The following is an 18938-nucleotide window of genomic DNA, read 5'->3' on the forward strand; positions in this document are numbered from 1 at the left end:
ATTCGTTAAACACGACTTACCACGCACAAAGCCATGCTGACTTGGAGGATAGGCTCCCCTAACCTCCCCCTTTTCTTCCTCAGCTTCCTCTGGCAAGGAAGCTTTGCCTTGGACCCTCTCTTTCTATCCCCGGGTATGTAGCAGGCCCAGTGGGATCACTTCTATTTATTCAAAGTAAAAGGCAATCTGCACCTCATTGGTATTTGCAGTGTAGTTTCTCAGACTAGTGCAGTACAATGAGTTCATCTCCCACTCAGTCCTCAATAACTCTGAACATAATTGTGGATTTCTTTAAATACTGCAAGTGGAAAGGACTTTGTCCTGCTCAGTTGACTTATTCTTCTGTGGGTGGATGGTGCCGGAAAATGGGTGCAATCACAAAACCTAATTTACCAACAGTAGCATCAATTCATAAATTGAGCAATCTGTGTTATAATATTTTACAAGAAATTGTGCCATGGTCAGGACCCAGAGGGATGAATAGAGGTGAAATGCAGATTGTCTTTTACTTCAGAAAAGCGGGAAGCTTTAGTTGTGGTCTTAATGAACCTCCAGGATGCCTGGGAATAGGAATAGAGAGTCCAAAGGCCAAGCAACTGTGTTACACAATTCAGTTTTGAGGCCAATGAGTCCATTCGTCAGAAATGTTGAAGAAAGTCGTTCTCTTCCAAGCATCCATAATATTTGATAATGTAAACCAAGCAGCAAATCTTTGTTTAAAATTGCAAAGGATTTTTGATATTAATCCATAATTTAGGTTGCTTGCTAATGATGACTAACTCACAAGTGCAGGATGTTGAAAGTCTGCACATTATCGGATTTAACTATTTCATACAGTTATTTTAAGTCACAGTGGAAAATTTGGAATTGCAACAAACAGCTCATTTTATATAATGAGGAGCTTTGAAAACCAGACAGGGAGAACTTGTTCATACACTCCAGTTTTTTATTTCCCCAAATGGTCTTGCTCTGAATGTCCAGTTTGAGCTGACTGGAAACAAATTGTGAGATTATCTTGTTGGAAGAGTTCTCACCGATCTGTAATCCCACAGGGACTAGAGGAGTTCTCACCAATCTGTAATCCCAGTGTGGTTATCCAGAGTTCATCCAGTCAAGGATAGGATATAAGTATGAACAAATGATTTCGAACAAGTCTGAAGAAACTAAAAGAAAGATATCTATTGACATATGTGGACTACTGATTGCACATACTACTCTGTTTTAAGAAACCTTGTACCCTAGGTACTTTCAGTTTTTACGGATTATTGAGTTAATAACACAGTTGTGTATCCTCGAAAGCAGGATCTTACCTGCTCACGTTGTCATTTCATTATTTCCTCTCCTCTTGAGCTTATAAATAGATTTAGTTTGAATATGTTCACTATTCCATACTCTCTCCTAAAGAAAAATTGAAATAAAATCTCACCATGAGATTCCAACAATGAGCGTTAACAATTTCCTTGCATTACTTGGTACACTTCATTCTTTATTTTTATGTATCAACGAACCATTTTGGCTCTCTTGGAAACTGGCAGTGACATTTTCACTATGACTAAATATATTTATTTTATTCCTTCAATAAGTAGTATAAATGTCAAACCCACTTATAGCTTACATGCTTACAAACCAAAAGATTGCCTCATGTTGACCTTGTGAAGAGTCACTGAGTTTTAGAAATATAATTAATCAAAGCTTTTGCCTTTCACCCTGTTTGCTTTCTTCAGAACTGTTGTGCTGATTTTTGATTGTTTAAATAAATGAAATTCTCCAATGACTTTCATGCAACATTTTACCTATTTCAGACAAAATTTGAAATGAACAAAATTCTTAAAGGGCTTGACAGGATGGGTGTGAGGAAGCTGTTTCCCCTGGCATCTGGCAAGGTGCCACATAAAAGGCTGGTCTGCAAGACCAGCCCTCATGGTACTGAGGGAAGTGTGTTAGCATGGATTGAAGATCACAGAGAAAACAGAGATATGGATCAAATGGGTCTTTTCAGGCTGGAAGGATGCAGCTAGTGGAGTGCTGCAGGGATAATTTTTTAGCCCTCAATTATTTATTACTTATATTAGAGGCAGCAGAATGTAAGGTATCTAAGTTTGCTGATGACACGAAAATCTTTGCATAGGCAAGTTGTGACGAGAATATTTTTACTCTGCAACATGAAGTAGGTAAGTTGGATGAGAGGGCAAAAACTTGGCAAATGGAGTTTAGTGGGAAGAAGTGTGAAGTTGTGCACTTTGGTCGGAGAAATCAAGATACAGATATTATCTTAATAGTGTTGTATTGCAGATGAGAGAAGTACAGTGGGGTCTAGTGTTCTTGTGCATGAATTACAAAATGCTAGCAGGCAGGTGTCTAAAACAGTTAAGAAGGCAAACTACATATTGGCCTTTATTGAAAGGGGATTGAAGTTTAGAAATAGAAAAGAATTGTACAGAGTGTTGTTGAGGCCACACCTGGATAACCATGCACGGTTTTGGTTCAATTATTTAAGGATGAATATAGCAGAAAGGAAGCAATCCAAAAGAGGTTCACCAGATTAATTCCTAGAATGTGGAATGTCCTATCACAAAAGGCTAAATAAGTTTGATCTGTATTCTTTGGAGTTCAGAAAATTGAGAGGTGATCTTTTTAATGCATTAAAATTCCTTAGGGGGCATGACAAGGTAGATGTTGAGATGTTTCCACCAGTGGCAGTAGCCAAACAAAGAGACATTGTTACAAGATTAGGGGCTAATCATTTAAAACTGGGGTTCATAGGAACTTCTTCATACAGGGGGTGGTAAATCTCTAGAATTCTCAACCCTGGATGGCCCTGGTGGCTGGATCATTTAAGGTACTTGAAGTCAGAATAGATAAATTTTTGAAAGGTCGGGTAATTCAGGGTTATGGGGGATCTGTCACAGAAGAGAAGTTGAGGCCGGGGGTAGATCAGCCAGGATCATATTGAATGACAGGGCAGGCTTGAAGGGCCAGGTGGTAAACTTCTGCTCCTATTTTCCAGTGTATGGGGTTCTTTTGCTTACGTCAGAGGCTGCGCAGATAAGGGTCATTGGACTGATTCCTGTGATGAAGCGGTTGGTACTTGAAGAAATCCAAGTTGGCAGGATTCACAAAGGAGTACGGAGAATGAGAGGCGGTTTTACTGAAACATGTAATATTCTGAGGTAGATTGATAGGAAACTGAGAGAATATTTCTTCTAGTATCTAGGACTTGGTACATGGTTTCAGAATAAAGAGTCACCACTTAAGGTAGAGAAGAGATGGAAATTCTTCTCCCTGAGGGTCATGTTTAACACAGTATTCTTTCTGCTCCACCCACAGGAACAATGATAATGGTCTCATTCAACTGTGACTGTGACTTGAGCATAAATGGAAAGGTCATGTAGAATCTGCTACCCCTGAGAGATATAGAGGCAGAGTCAAAGATTATATTCAAGGCGGCAATTGACAGAGACTTGAACTACAAAGGAGTCAAGGTGTATGGGGATAGAGTGGGGATATGGTGTTGAGACCAAGATTGGATCAGTCAGAGCAGACCTGATGGGCTGATCAGTCTACTACTGCTTCTGTTTCTGACCTTCTAGTGTAGAGGAACATAAACCAAAAATATATTTAAAAAAATATTTACACCTCTGAATAAAAATTGCCTTTATCCAAAATTGACAAGGTTGGCAGCTTTGCCTTTCAGCTTCCTGCAGCACGATATATGTCTTTACTAGACTGAGTTCATCAATCTAGCATGTTATTACTCGAGTAACACAGGAAACAAAAACAGATAATTATACAAATACTTTCCATTTGCAAGATTATGCATGCCTCTAATCCTTTAATTCATTGTCACATTGGATTACTTTTCCCATGACTGGCCTTTATCCCAACAGGTAAAAATGCCTGTTGAGCAATGATTGGAGTCAAGCCTTGAAACAAATCCTTTTACCGTTTATCCCCTGCTTTAGATTTAACAAAGTATTCTTTCTGCTCACCCACAGGGAATTTTTAATTACCTCATTCAACTGTGACTGTGACTTGAGCATAAATGAATAGGAAAATTAATCTTGTCCTCAAGGAATGCTCCATAAACCTAAACTTGCCTTCTGACAACAGCAGTCTTTCAATTGATTTAACCCTAATTTGAAGATATCCTGGGTGCCATGGGATAAATTCATGAGCCCAGATCGTGAGTAGCTTCAAGTTCCTGGGTGTCAACTTCTTGGAGGATCTATCTTGGGCCCAACACATTGATGCAATCATGAAGAAGGCACGCCAGCAGTTCTACTTCATTAGGAGTTTTAGGAGATTTGGTATGTCACCAAAGACTCTTGCAAATTTCTATAGATGTACGGTGGAGAGCATTCTGACTGGTTGCATCACAGCCTGGTATGGAGGCTCCAATGCAAAGGATCGCAAGAGGTTGCAGAGGGTTGTAGACTCAGCCAGCTCCATCATGGGCACAACTGTCCCCAATACCAATACCAATACCAATCTTCAATAGGAGGTGCCTCAAGAAGATGGCATCCATCAGTAAGGACCCTCACCATGTGGGACATGCTCTCTTCTCGTTATTACCATCAGGGAGGAGGTACAGGAGCCTGAAGACCCACACTCAGCGATTTAGGAACAGCTTCTTCTTCTTCTCCACCATCAGATTTCTGAATGGTCCATGAACCATGAACACTATTTCATTATTCCTTTTTTTGCACTATTTATTTTGTAATTTACAGTAATTTTATGTCTTGCACAGTACCGCTGCCGCAAAACAACAAATTTCACGACATATAAGTCAATGATAATGAATCTGATTCTGATTCTGAAATGTCAGCAGTTTCATGCAGACCTGGCAACCTTTTCCTTTGTATCTTCCAACAACTTCGACATTTCCATAAATGCACCAGAGATGTCCCAAACTTTCTGATTGTCTATTCACCAGTGATTGTTCAATTGCGCGGTGCTGCCCAACACCACCAGTACGGACGTGTCAAACTGTCTCAGTTCACCCTCCAAATTCCAAATCAGAGTGTGGGTAAATGAGGCTTGTTAAACTGTCTGCTCTAAAGGCCCCAGGAGTTGATAGTTGTTAATTTTAACCTGTTCTTCTGAGCAGGTATCATGTTTGCAGAAATTAGTGGATGTTTTTTTCTCTCCAACTGCATTGTTTCTGAAGAAACCTTTGGGATCTAAATTTAATTTTAACTCAGTGGTCTTTTGGAAAACTACTAATCTTAGACTTACCTTTCAGCTCTCCTTCCTCCTCCTTGGTAGACACCTTAAGATGCTGATCATTAACACGTCTGAACCAGCTGCAGTTGTTGGGTGGCTCCACAAACCTGTGCAATTTTTTCTTTGCTTCCGGCTCAGAACAGGCTGGAAACAGTCAGGTTTTTGTGAGGCCCATGGGTCAAAATACACCAGACCTCATTTCCCACTCATACCTTTGCCTTCTGTTGAAAACAGACCCTGTTAAAGTTGGACCTTTGGGTTTTCACTTCATGCCTGAGAGTGAATTATAACCCTTCCAGATCCTCCGCAGCAACTGTTTTGAGGTTTGGCAGCCTTCACCTTTCTTAATCCTGTAACCACTTTGCATGAACTTAGACCTGAGTCTTAGCGAACTGTCCAAACATGCCATATCCTACCTAACACTATTCACGCATAATTTTTCAGTATAAAACAATGATTTGTAATCAGCAGTGGGAATCACGTCTGTTATCTCCTCCAGCAACCCTAAATTCTCTACCTTCTAGCCTAACTGCAACACCTCCGCCAGTAAGGTGACCTAACTCAGACCAAGAATTTACCAGGAGCATGATTTTAATAAATAATTTGTAAAATAACTGAAGGAGTCATTTGTAGTTGAGCTAAGTGATGATTTGAGCCTGGTAAGTTTTCATTCTTGCAATTTAGTTACGAATAACATTTCATTGTTGTGAATAATGTAGAACACCGAGATCACACAGTGAACTTCCACTGTGGAGTACCCACCCATTCATTCTGACCCCTTGAGCTCATCAGGAGGTTGCTATAAAATAATTTGTTAACTTATAGAGAAGAAAATAGGCATGTGTTGGTATAGAAATATATGTTTACTTCATAAGGTTTCGAACTCTTCCAAGATAAGACAGAACACTGGAAAAGGCCTCTGCAGTCATTAATAACAGTAAAGTACAGATAACAATAAATGGTTCATGATTACACCCATTTGTTTCAACTATGTCAGATATAGAACTGAATCTTAAATGAATATCTCATAAAGTTAACATTAAAGTATTGGAAAGTGGTAGTCACATGCCAATTTCTAAGTTGGATTGCTTGCTCAAAACGTAGCACTGTTTTTAATGCAGTTCAAAGGTGTTAAATTTCTCTTTAATGAGGCTTGTTAAATTGACTGCTGTGACGATATAATGCCCTGAACACCAAGGCTTGAGATGGGAAGCTACACTTTCCTTCATTTTCTGAATAACACACTCACTATCTCTGAGTGACATGAATGATTTCTTGTCAGTCATTTGACCAGATTAAAAATATCCTCAACTTTGCAGAAGAAAGCCTTCATCAGTGCGTGGAGTAGCCAGGATAACAGTGAATCAGTTTTGCATTAGTCATATCTGTATTACATGCAAATTGTCTCTTTTTGCAAACCATTCTTGGCATAATATGACCAATAGAGGCTGTCAGATCGTGAAGAGTTCAAACCGTTGGAGCAGATACATATTGCACACAAAGCAGAATAATCACAAGATTAACTTTTTAATAATGAATAATACTATGGATTTCAATATTTGCTTCATTTAGGTATCAAGATGAAAACACAACTTCATGGTGGTCCACATTTACAGTCCAGAACCATTCCACTATATATGATTGTTTTATCATTTTGGTTTTTGAGATAATTTCCATTAATTAAAATATAATGTACTTATTTTGGATGGTGATTGTCAAGATAATTGTGCCAAGTTGACAAAGTTTCGGGCTTTAAGGTGGTGTGTTTCAACTCCATCTAATGCTGCCTAACACAAGTGGATCGTCACCACCCAGCATCAAGCCTACAGCCAGAAAGTGTTCAACTTAACCAATTATTAGTCAAACCAACTCTCAATAAGGTGTCACCTTATTGGGTCAACTGTAAAATCACTACTTACAATGACCAAGAAAAATGGAAGGACAGAAACTGGCTAATACTGCTACATTAAGTGAAACTGGACATCAACTCTCGGCTCCTGTCTTCTTAAACAAAAATATTCCCATTTTGTACAGAAATGGATATTTGTTGTAAAGCAGAAATGACAAGATATTATCCTAATGCTGTACCTCTGGCTTGGCATTACCAGATCACTGCTTCCTAATTGACCTCACTCTCTTTAACCTTGGCTGTGTCCTGCACGAAGGGCATTAGCCCTTCACCAAGGTTTCTCACCAGCCTTCCACCATAATAAAATGAAGCATTTACTGAGACTCCTTAATGAGATTATTCTTCATTGAAGAGTGTGAGGGCTGAAATAATAACACATGCAATACATGGAGTATTTTTTAATAAGGAGCATGCACTGGCTACACAATTTACAGAACAGGAATCAATTCTTAAGTACTCTCTTTTAAATATTTTGGATAACATTGTAGATGTTGTTTATCTTAAGGGCAAGGAATACAATGCAGACAAATCATTCCATTCGTTGTTTGAATATATATAAGTACTGATGGAGGGAGCAACTATTTCAGAACTTTTTAGTGTGCATTTATAGAATATTTTTAATGGCACACAATACTTTATCTCTATAAAGATTTCATGAAAACAGTATGGAACTTTGATATTTACTTGTGTCAACCATGTTTATTTGTAGGAAAGAAAATCTATATCACACTTAAGGAATTACAGAGTTCTACATTAAGATTAATTTGCTCCTCTTCTAGCTTCATATAAAAGTATGGGTCCTCCATTTTAAATTCAAACTGTTTATTCAGATGATTTGATGTTCATTTAGGTATTTATTGCTCTAGTAAATTTTTCTTGAATATATGCCTTAAGGGTCATTTGGTGATCTTTATTATCTGATTGATTTTGGACTGTCTGGATTCCATCAGGCCTTTTTTTCTTAAAATGCTTTACTTATTTGAGGCATAACACAGTTCATGTGAAGTTAACAAGTGTTACTTTCTACCTCCATCACCTCCATACTTTTGTTTGTTTTCCTTCGAGTTAACCAATACACTCCTGCCATTCTGTGACAGAGTTGGTTCCATCTTAGTACCCCTGAAAGTTAACCCAACTTAAACAGAGAAACAAAATTCTCCCAGGCAAAGAAAAATAATTGTTGCTTTAAATTTTCCAGAGATAGTGTTCTAGTTCATGTTCAATGTTTCTTGATGTTCGTAAATGATAAAAGATAATTTCCATGTTAGAAAGTAAATTATATGTTGGAGCCTTAGGAAATTAAAATTAATGGCTGCATTTATAACATATATAAGGTCTTGCTGGCTTAATATGTTAGTGTGAAGTTCATGTGTGGATTGAATGCATAGATTATATGCTAAGCCCATGATTTGAATATAAACATACAAGATTGTGTATGGTTCACTTGTTGAATTATGTTGTATGTGATACTTACTGCTGTGCATTAACTGTGAATCTTGGCACCTTTTTTTGCTTATTTCATTAATTTGTCAGAGTGTGAAGCATTTATTGGAGTCTTGTGATACATTGAATTAATTAGTTGAAATAATCAGTAGTGAAGTGTATGTTCTTTTGCCATTGCTTTTTCTTTAACAAAATCTAACTGAAACCACCTAAGTAATCAAAACTGTAGCCTTTCCATCACTTCCTCATACCAGTGATACACAACCGTGTTGCCTCTAAAGTACGGTACATCAGCGCGGAATGTTAGAAATATACCCTGCTGCTTATGAGATTTTAATTTTCAGGTGAATTGGGAGATGAAGTTACTCATGCAAGTTGTAGTAAGATGATCTGTTGTGACTGAACGTGTAACTGTGTGAACTTGTGTACATGCTGTCTCACTTTATGATGCGGCCTACAGTTTAGATGGATGCCCTCAATACAGTACAGATAAGATGGTTGGTTAGAGACAGCTTGTGTCCCAATAAAGCCAAGTAAGCACGAATCTGTTATTTGCTTACATGGTGCACTCACTGTATAATTGCGTAATGCAAACCATCAGCATATTTGTTGTATTTTAAAATATCATCAGGTGGTATGGTGCCACATGTTTATAGAATTCACATAATATTTCTAGTATGTTTTTCCTGTAAATGCAAAACTGTTTGGTGATTTTGCTGACTCCAATGAATTACGTTCTGCAACTGTAAAATCAGAGTTACAGTTTTCTGAGTATAGGAAGGATAAGAAGTTGCTTACACTGTAGAAGGACTCTGATGTCTTTAATTTTATTTTCAAAGCATTTTTCTGGATTCTTGATATGATGGTGATAAGAATCCTAAAGGAATGATTTGATTTGCCCAAGAATTTGTTTGAAGCCACATGATTATTTATCAATTGGTATAATCTCATAGCAGAAATAAGAAAAAAAACACACATGAAAGACAAGTACAACATTGAAGGTACAAACACTTAGCCGTATTTGGTCTGTGTTTATTTTGGGGCTATGCAAAGACAGGTGCAAGATGTAAGTGATGTCATTTTAGTGCCCAGAGTTTTAAAGAAAAATAACACTTGCAATGATAGTTTCATTTAGCTACCAGCAGTGAGGGTTTATTCATTCACTGGGTCTGGGAGGACACCTAAGGTCCCTCTCCACCCATGCTTTGCACAGCCCAGGTACATTGCTACTTTATCAGCTCCAGATAAAGTTCAGATTTCAGAAACCTGCTGAAGGAATCCTTCTCCATCAAAGAGAGAACTCTCTTCTGGGCCAGCTCAAAGGTTGATGTCGAAGGTTCGACAAGGCTCTTCATGGTGACTTCTTTAGTGTAGTGGTCAACATTGATCTGTAGAAGAGAAGACAAAACCTCAAGGTGAGCTCTCATTACATTGCAAAGCATTATTTTAACAGCAGCTGGACAATTTAGTGTGCTCTGAGCCAAAAGTTATTTGTTCTTCTTTTGAAAGCAAGCAAAATCAATAGCAAATTCAGAGGTTAAAAATTGGATGTTCTCTGCATTCTTACATTCAGACTGTTTTTTGAAAAGCTTTTATTCTCTCAAAGAAAAGTCAAAGGGAGAACATTGCAATCAATGTAACTATTTTCAAGAACATTGCTTCTTCTTATGAAAGGAAGTCAACGTTTGAAGTGTCTTTTTCACAAATAATACAAATTATCCTTGCTTGCAAAAGTATATTTTTTGTTTGAAAATGTATAATATATTTTTGTTGAGAAGCTTACGGTAGATACCCTCAGCTTTTGACCATGTAAGCACATAGCTTTCAAAAAAACATCCTGTACAGCATGCTTAGAAACAATACTATTGCTCTTGCAATCACTCCCAAACCTCTTTAGGAGCTTCCTTCTCTATGAAATCTTCATAGATCTTCTTTGCTTTAGAGGCCAGCTTAATAGGTGACTTGGTTGCCTTGTAGTCTTCACAGGCCATCCAGAACTCAATGTTCTCCTCGCTGTGCTCTGATTGGAGGAAGGTCTTGAAGGTAGCCAAACCATCTGGAAGCAAACAAATGGAAAATATCTTTCTAAATTTATCATGTTTCATCACTGCCATCAGCTGGGATAGATTAAACAAACATTTTTTCATGATTTAATCGCAAACATTTTCATACTGCTGTAATACAGATCTGGCTTCAGGGCTTGACATTCTTGGCTACATGTGTTTGATTTCAATAAATGAGGATGTTTGATAACTATTTTGATGAAGATTATGGAGGATTAACTGTTCAGATGTCAGCAAAAGGCAAACAACTCAAGAGACCACCAGCCTAATGCCTCTGCAGGCAGCAACATTTACATTCAACTCTTGTCAGTTAAGGAAACTAAAGACTGGGCCCAGATCTCAGTGGAATCCCAGAAGGTGCTGACTTCAGTTTCAAAGTAGCACTGGCATAAGTTTGCCCCTACATTCTGACATTCTGAGATAAGGGGGGCATCATGAAATACTAGCAGAGTAGACCTGGCTATCAAATGCCAAAGTTTGAGCATACCTTCCATCACTGATCCAGTCTTAGAGCTTCAACTTAAAATGTCTATTTACGGAAAGGTCATGATTAGCTATGGCAGGCACAGAATCATTTTCTCAAGATCAATAGAGATTTTGTAGATGTTCTGGATTGTGAGTTCTTATTACATTGACATTGCTGGGCTAGCAAAATGGGGGAACGAGCAAATGGCAGTTTTCCCGTCTGCTGTTGTCCTTCTAGATTGTGGAGGCTGGGGCTTGTAAGGGGCCTTTGAACAAGCTGCCAAGTTGCTGCAGTTTCTTTTGTAGATGGTGCACGGAGTAGCCATGGTGATCAGTGTGGAAGGAGGGAATATGCTGGGTGGTAGATGGGGTCCCAGTTAAGTGGGCTGCTTTGTCCTGGGCGGTACTGAGCTTCTTAAGCTTTATTGGGGTTGCACTCACCCTGTCAGGTGGAGTGAATTCCATCACACTCTTGATGTGTGCTGTCCAGATGGTGGGAAGATTTTGGGAGTGAGTGATTCATTACAGGATACCCAACTCTGGCCTGCTATTATATTTATCCAGTTAAGCTTCTGGCCAGTGCTGGTTCCTGCTTCCCCACTCCCAGTGCTATTGATGGTAGGAGACACAGTAACGATAATTCTGTTAAATATCAAGGGGTGTTTTGCCAGCCTCTCTGTTGTTGAAGGTGGTGATAGCCTGGCATAAGAATGTTACTTGCCACTAATCAGCTAAAGGGTGCTTGCTGTTTGCATGCATACACTGGTTCAAGGGGTGGCACGGTAGTGTAGCAGTTAGCGCAATGCTATTACAGCGCCAGTGATTGGGGTTCAATTCCCGCCATTGTTGTAAGAAGTTTGTACGTTCTCCCCGTGTCAGCGTGGGTTTCCTCCAGGTGCTCTGGTTTCCTCCCACATTCTGAACAGTCAGAGACTTTCTCCCAGGGCAAAAATGGCTAACACGAGGGGGCATAATTTTAAAGTGATCGGAGGAGGGTATAAGGGGGATGTCAGAGGTAAGTTTTTTTACACAGAGTGGTGGGTGCATGGAATGCACTGCCGGCAGAGGCGGTGGAGGCAGATACATTAGGGACATTTAAGAGACTCTTAGATAGCCACATGAATGACAGAAAAATGGAGGTCTATGTGGGAGGGAAGGGTTAGATAGATCTCTGAGCAGGATAAAATGTTGGCACAGCACCCATGGACCGAAGGGCCTGTACTGTGCTGTAATGTTCTATGTTCCATTCCAAAGACATATGGGTTAGTAGGTTAACAAGGGTGTAATTGGGTGGCGTGGACTCGTTGGGACAGAAGGGCCTGCTACTGTGCTGTATAAATAATAAAAAGAATGTCTAATGAACAAAATCATAATATCCAGATGTTATAACTGGAATCACATTGGTGTAAGTGTGGTGTAATCCCTGTTGGCAGATTTGTTTGGCGCTCCCTCTGTTGTATCCTTACTCTGCCTTCAGTCAGCTGTGAAAACTACAATTGTACAACTGACCGCAGTCAGGCAACACCTCCTCCATGATTACCCTCAACACCGGTGCCCCACAAGGCTGTGTCCTCAGCCCCTTACTATACTCCCTCTACACTCACGACTCTGTGACCAAATTCCACTCAACTCCATTTATAAGTTTGCAGATGACACCACTGTAGTGGGTCGGATCTCAAACAATGATGAGATGGAGTACAGGAGAGAGCCTAGGAGCATGCAGTCACGACAATAACCTTCCCCTCAATTACAGCAAAATAAAGGAGCTGGTTATTGACTTCAGGAAGCAGGGTGGAGTACAAGCCCCTGTCTGTATCAATGGTGCCGAGGTGGAGATGATTGAGCGCTTCAGGTTCCGAGGTGTAAATATCACCAACAATTTGTCCTGGTCTAGCCATGTGGATACTATGGCCAATAAAGCACACCAATGCCTCTACTTCCACAGAAGGCTAACGAAATTTGGCATGTCTCTGATGGCCCTTACCAAGTTTTATAGATGCACCATAGAAAGCATCCTATCTGGATGCGTCACAGTTTGGTGTGGCAACTGCTCTGCCCAAGACCGCAAGAAACTGCAGAGAATTGTGACCGCAGCCCAGTCCATGATGCAAACCAGCCTGCCCTCCACTGACTCCATCGACACTTCCTGCTGCCTCAGGAAAGCAGCTAACATAATCAAGGACCTCTTCCACCCCAATCATCTCTCTTCTCCCCTCTGCCATCAGGCAGAAGATACAAAAACCAGAGACCATGTACCATCAAACTCAAGGACAGCTTCTGTTATCAGACTCGGATCTCCCATACGCTAAAAGGTGAACTCTTGAACTCTGGTCTCCCAATCTATCTCGTTGTGTTCCTTGCACTTTATTTGTCTACCTGCACTGCACTTTTTCTGTAACTGCAACAATATATACTGCATTCTGTTTTCTTTTTACTACCCCGATGTACTTGTGCATGGCACGACCTGTCTGGACGTCATGCAAAACAAGAACTTTTCACTGTATCTTGGGATATGTGACAATAATAAACCAATACCAATACTTATATTTGAAGGGGAAGTCGTCATGGTAATAACAGCCTGGTTGGTGAAAAGTGAGTTAGGTGGAGAAGCTCATCCCAGAGGGAAATGGGATGGCTTCTCCATTTGGTGCGCCCTCCAACAAAATCTCAGTGGGACTAGTTAATTGAGATTACATTGCACATTATACAGCTGCTTTTGGGATTCTTCTGAAACAATTTATGAACTGCTTCCCTGATGCCAAGGAACGTACAATCACTATTTGACCTGTTTTCCATTATATTCATGTTATAGTTATGTTGTAATGTTAAGGGAATATGTTAAAGGAAATCTTGCCTGAAACATCCTTTATTGCGGTTAGTGGTTTGGCTGTTGACTTGGCACTTTGATGATATACTGACAAATTTGAGCTTTACAGAGTCAATGGTATTGTTAATCTTCTGTCATGATCCTCTGTTTCAATAATTTGTGTCATTCTTAATGTTAGTGACTTAGGGTGTTGTGAAGTTATTTCAGTCTTGGATATGTTACTATACTTTTGAAGCATAAGAACTTAAATGTTAAAAGGGAATGATCCATTTTTACAGCAACAAACAATCTGGTGGTGGAACTCAATGGGTCGAGCAGCATCTGTGGGAGGAAAGGAATTGTCAACGTTTCGGGTCGAAACCCTGCATCAGGACACTGAGTGCCTCCAGTGGATTGCTTGTGGCTCCAGATTCCGGCTTCTGCAGTCTTCTGTGTCTCCCGTGGATCTATTTTTACATTTGTATTTCATCTAATAGGGAAGGAATGGCGTAAAGAACAATCATACTCTTGTCCTGCAACTATATTTCCAGCAGTGGACAGTTCTGAGAAATGTCAGTAGAGAAATAAATCATGGATAAAGAAAGGTTGAAATGTTTTTTTTTTAAAAGCCTGTCAGATTAAAAATATACAAAAGCTGTCTCCCAGCAATGAACAGAAAATGCTTAAGTGTTGATTCCTAAAGCGTGCCCCTCTGAGGTTCAGGGTCATTTGCAATCTATTTCAAGACTGTTATTTTTATTCTGGAGAGTGAAAGAAGCTTGAGGTTTTAAATGTAATTGCCAGCGTCAGATCAAAAAACTAGTGGAGGAGGAAAATCACTGGAAGTGCTGTAACTGGCCAATGCTTCAACTGAAGGTCAGCATCAGCCAGATAATGTGACCAGCTGCAAATTGGACAGCTTTGCTTCTCATGCAAGTGGACATTTACTGTGAAGATGGATCTCAATGCAAGTAAATTTGTGAGGCATCCATTTTAGCCTGAAAGAAGACAGCTGGAGTGCTAGCAAAATGGCAGAGTGCTGAAAATCAAAAGAAATTTTAGGAATTCATGCACACCGATCAATAAAATTCAACAGTCAGAGATAAAACACATTAATAGACCAAAAAAAATGGAATGGCTGCCTTTGTAAGTTGAGGTCCAGAGTATAAAGGGAAGGGAGGTATTTCTCAGTCAGCTGCTCACCCTTACCAAACGGAAAGCCACTGAAAAAAAAACAAACTGCTGGCGAAACTCTGCAGGTCAGGCAGCATCAGTGGAGGGAAATGGACAGTCGACGTTTCGGGTCGAGACCCTTCTTCTGGACTAAAAGAGTAGAGGGGAGATGGCCAGTATAAAGAGGTCAGGGGGAGGTGTGTGGTAAGAGCTGGCAAGCAATAGGTGGATCCAGGTGAGCAGGAGGGTGATAAGTAGATGGTAACTGGCAGAGATAACTGGAATGTAGAGGTAGGTTGTTGGAGAGAGCCTAGCAAGTGGTCCCTGGCATTCGGGTACACACTGGGAGAGGTTTTAGGATGGTCTTTATAATGGGAAGGGAAGGCTGCTCATTCTTACCTCCCTGGGTTTCTTCCAACCCTGGCACCTACATTGCCTGTAATCATTCCCTGCTTCTCAATTCTAATCCTCTACAGAAGGATAATATGTTCATGCTTTTATGCCAACTTAATTTTTTTTAATGGCTTTGGAATTTTGAATTGAGGCAGGAGATATTCAAAGCACCATATAAATGCACGATTTACCTGGAACATAGAACAGTACAGCACAAGAACAGGCCCTTCAGCCCATCATGTCTGCGCCAACCATGGTGCCACTCTAACTCATCCCATCTGTCTGCACATGGTCTGTCTCCTTCTATTCCCTGCATGTTCATGTTTCAGTTGTTATATGACTCCATTGTACTAACTCCTTTATGTTCTGAAAGACCATTATATTGTAATTGTGATTTATAAAATCAAAATCAGATTGAAGACCACATCACTTACAGCTGTTCATCAGAAGCTTCTCCAGAGATTCACGCCACTGCAGCACTTCTGTTTGGGATGGTCTGCAATAGAAACAGCATTTTTTTAAAATGAACTACATATTTCAATAAATCTGCTCCCATATCACAGTCAATCTCTGAACAGTGTGACTGGATTTCTTCAATAACCAGTCACACAATACTGTTTCCATCGGGTGACCTAAAGTTGTGGAATACCTACAGGAGGTGCACTTAATTCCTATTTTGTCATACCACATATTCTGGAAATCTGATGGGTGACTTCTTTTGGAACAGCTTCTGTCTGTGTTGTGCCTTCAATGTAGGAAAAAGTTTTGAAGTGCTTCACAAAGGCACAACATAGAAATGGGCATTTAGCCAAAGTGATAATAGAGGGAGATACTTGGAGGGCACTTTTCTTTGGCTTGCCTTGATTTGGACTTAGTATATGAGATAAGGTATCTTTATTAGTCACATGTACATCGAAACACACAGTGAAATACATCTTTTTGCATAGTGTTCTGGGGGCAGCCCGCAAGTGTCACCACGCTTCCGGCGCCAACATAGCATGACCACAACTTCCTAACCTGTATGTCTTTGGAATGTGGGAGGAAACCGGAGCACCTGGAGGAAACCCACGCAGACACGGGAAGAACGTACAATCTCCTTACAGACAGTGGCCAGATTTGAACCCGGTCACTGGCACTGTAAAGCGTTATGCTAACTGCTACACTACCGTGCCTGTACAGTAGAGGTACCTGAAGTTGCTTGTTTTGGCCTCTCATTGAAGTCATGCTACATTTTCTATGCCTTGGTTTAGTTTAATTGGTGCTTTGTGCTTATAAAGTAATTTTTTTTAAAAAAGTGTTTGAGAAGTAGAGGACTTCCAAATCATTCACAGTACTTTCACAAGTTCATGTTTAGAATCAGTTTAACCACCCACGGTATCTGATTTACAAAACTTTAACACAGAAATATCAAACTTGGCAGCATCTTATGGAGCTATTCTGCATGGAACAATTATGCTCTTGTGAATAATACTATTCTTAAATAGTTTAAACGTCTCTCAAAGTTTCTGTTTCTAATTATATATTGAATCCTGAGCAAGTTTGTTACTTATCGAACAGGAATTCTATATCCAGAAGCTAATAGACTGACGTTTATAGTTCTTTTAATTATCAATACAATCTTAAGTAATAAAAATCTTGAGAGAAAGCCTGATCTTGCACAGAAGCTATTTGAACTCTAAACTCTGTGCTATGTCACAGGAGGTAGTACGGTATAAGCAGATGAACTTCAATATAATCTTTAGTATAATCTTTTGCTCACTCTGGATAGAATCACACAGTTGGATATACAAGTAAAAATTGTTTTGTCTCCCTGTTTGTCTCTCCTCTGATTCTGCCTGGCCTGCAGAATGCTTCTTCATATCTTTGCTACTTTAGGGTTCAGGATCTCTACATATGAGTAGATTTGAGGGTGGTTTGTAACACGTATGTCTATACTCATGAATAAGAATAAATGATATTCAGGTTAATTTACCAGACTGCAACCAACCACTTCAAATTCAAAGCCAGATTGATTTTCAGAAAGCTGAGCTCACTATTTCTAAACTTCTGCTGTGAAATATTGTGAGTTGCAATCTATCTAGTGTTTTCCCATATGATGAGAAATTCCACCTCCATCACCTTTAAGGCAGAGTTTCAGTCTCCCATTGGATGAAAAACAAATTCCTCAATGTACCTCTAACTGATATACCAATTATCTAAATTACTGAGCCCTAGTTATTGATTCTTCCATAGAGACCTCTCATAATTTTATCCACCTCAATTAAATCTCTTCACAATCTCCTCTGTTCTATGAAAACAACACAAACCCACTTATCTTTCCTCATAATTAGCCTTCTCCAGTCTTGGCAACATCCATTTACTGTTAGCTCAATAGTATATCAAGGTCAGGACTGTGCTCAATACACTAGCTGTGGCCTAAGTCATCTTTTATATAGTTTGGCCATGACTTCGCTTATATTCATTACATTGGCCAATGAAGGAAACTGCTCCATATAGCTGTTTAACTTACCTACCCACTTTACTACCTTCAAGGATCTGTAGATATCTGTCTGTTCCTCCACACCCTCAGTATCCTACCATTTATGGTGTTTTTTGTTTGCTTGTCCTGACTACATTGTCTTTCATTTCTCTGGACTGAATTCCATTTGCTGTTTTACTGCCCACCTGATTAGTCCATTAATACCTTTCTGTAACCTGAAACGTCCTTTCTTGGTCTCAAGAACATGGCCAATGTTTTAATTCTCTGCAAAGATAATCATGCACCTACAATTATTACTAAAATACCTGTTGACTATTATTTGTTGCTTCATGTTGCTGAATCAGATTTTGTAGACAACTTGCCAGTTTAATTTGGAACCCATGGGTTTTCAGTTTTTCTGGTTCATGCCACATAAAATACCTTGCTAAAATGTATGTAGATTACATCAAATATACTACCCTCATTGACCCCCCACATTAGATATTCCCCCCACCACAAGGAAAAAAATCAGTCAAGTTAATCAAACGAAGCTACCTTTAATAAATTCATGATGATTGCCCTTAAGCTTTCTGATTAATATGCAACATAGACTTTTTTTTGGTAGTTTCACACACCTGATTTTGAGATGACTCACTCATAATTCTCCCTTTTTAGACAATGGCACCGCACTTATGGTTTTCCAGTCCAATATCACATCTATGCCAAAGTGGATTGGAAAATGATGCAATGAGCATTTGTATCTGTTTCTCCCACATTTCTCTTAGGTGTCTGGTGCACATTTTATCAAGGGCTGGTAATTTACAAACACTTGCTAAATCTTTTAATATTGATGTTGTGAGCCTTATCTTATCCTTAATTACAGTTCTGAGATGAATGAACATTTATCACACTGTTGAAAGACTACAGACTGGAAGAAACAAACACTAACTTTCTAGAATGATTAGTTTGTTTCTATTGTGAAAATACAGAAACACCATGCTATAC

General features: G+C 39.4%; 1 protein-coding gene across 1 annotated transcript in view; it reads right to left on the reverse strand.

Moving 5' to 3' along the window:
- Positions 1 to 6067: 6067 nt before the first annotated feature.
- Positions 6068 to 18938, reverse strand: part of LOC127568897 (regulator of G-protein signaling 5-like) — a 41890-nt gene continuing 29019 nt past the window's right edge. The window contains exons 3-5 of the mRNA XM_052013148.1: positions 15910 to 15971; positions 10465 to 10631; positions 6068 to 9963 (exon numbers count right to left, since the gene is read on the reverse strand). Of these exons, the coding sequence (XP_051869108.1) occupies positions 9802 to 9963; positions 10465 to 10631; positions 15910 to 15971 (391 nt within the window). The 3' untranslated portion in view covers positions 6068 to 9801. The remainder of the gene's footprint in view (positions 9964 to 10464; positions 10632 to 15909; positions 15972 to 18938) is intronic.

This window comes from Pristis pectinata, chromosome 3 (assembly GCF_009764475.1).
Source record: "Pristis pectinata isolate sPriPec2 chromosome 3, sPriPec2.1.pri, whole genome shotgun sequence".
In the NCBI taxonomy this organism is placed as follows: Eukaryota; Metazoa; Chordata; class Chondrichthyes; order Rhinopristiformes; family Pristidae; genus Pristis; species Pristis pectinata.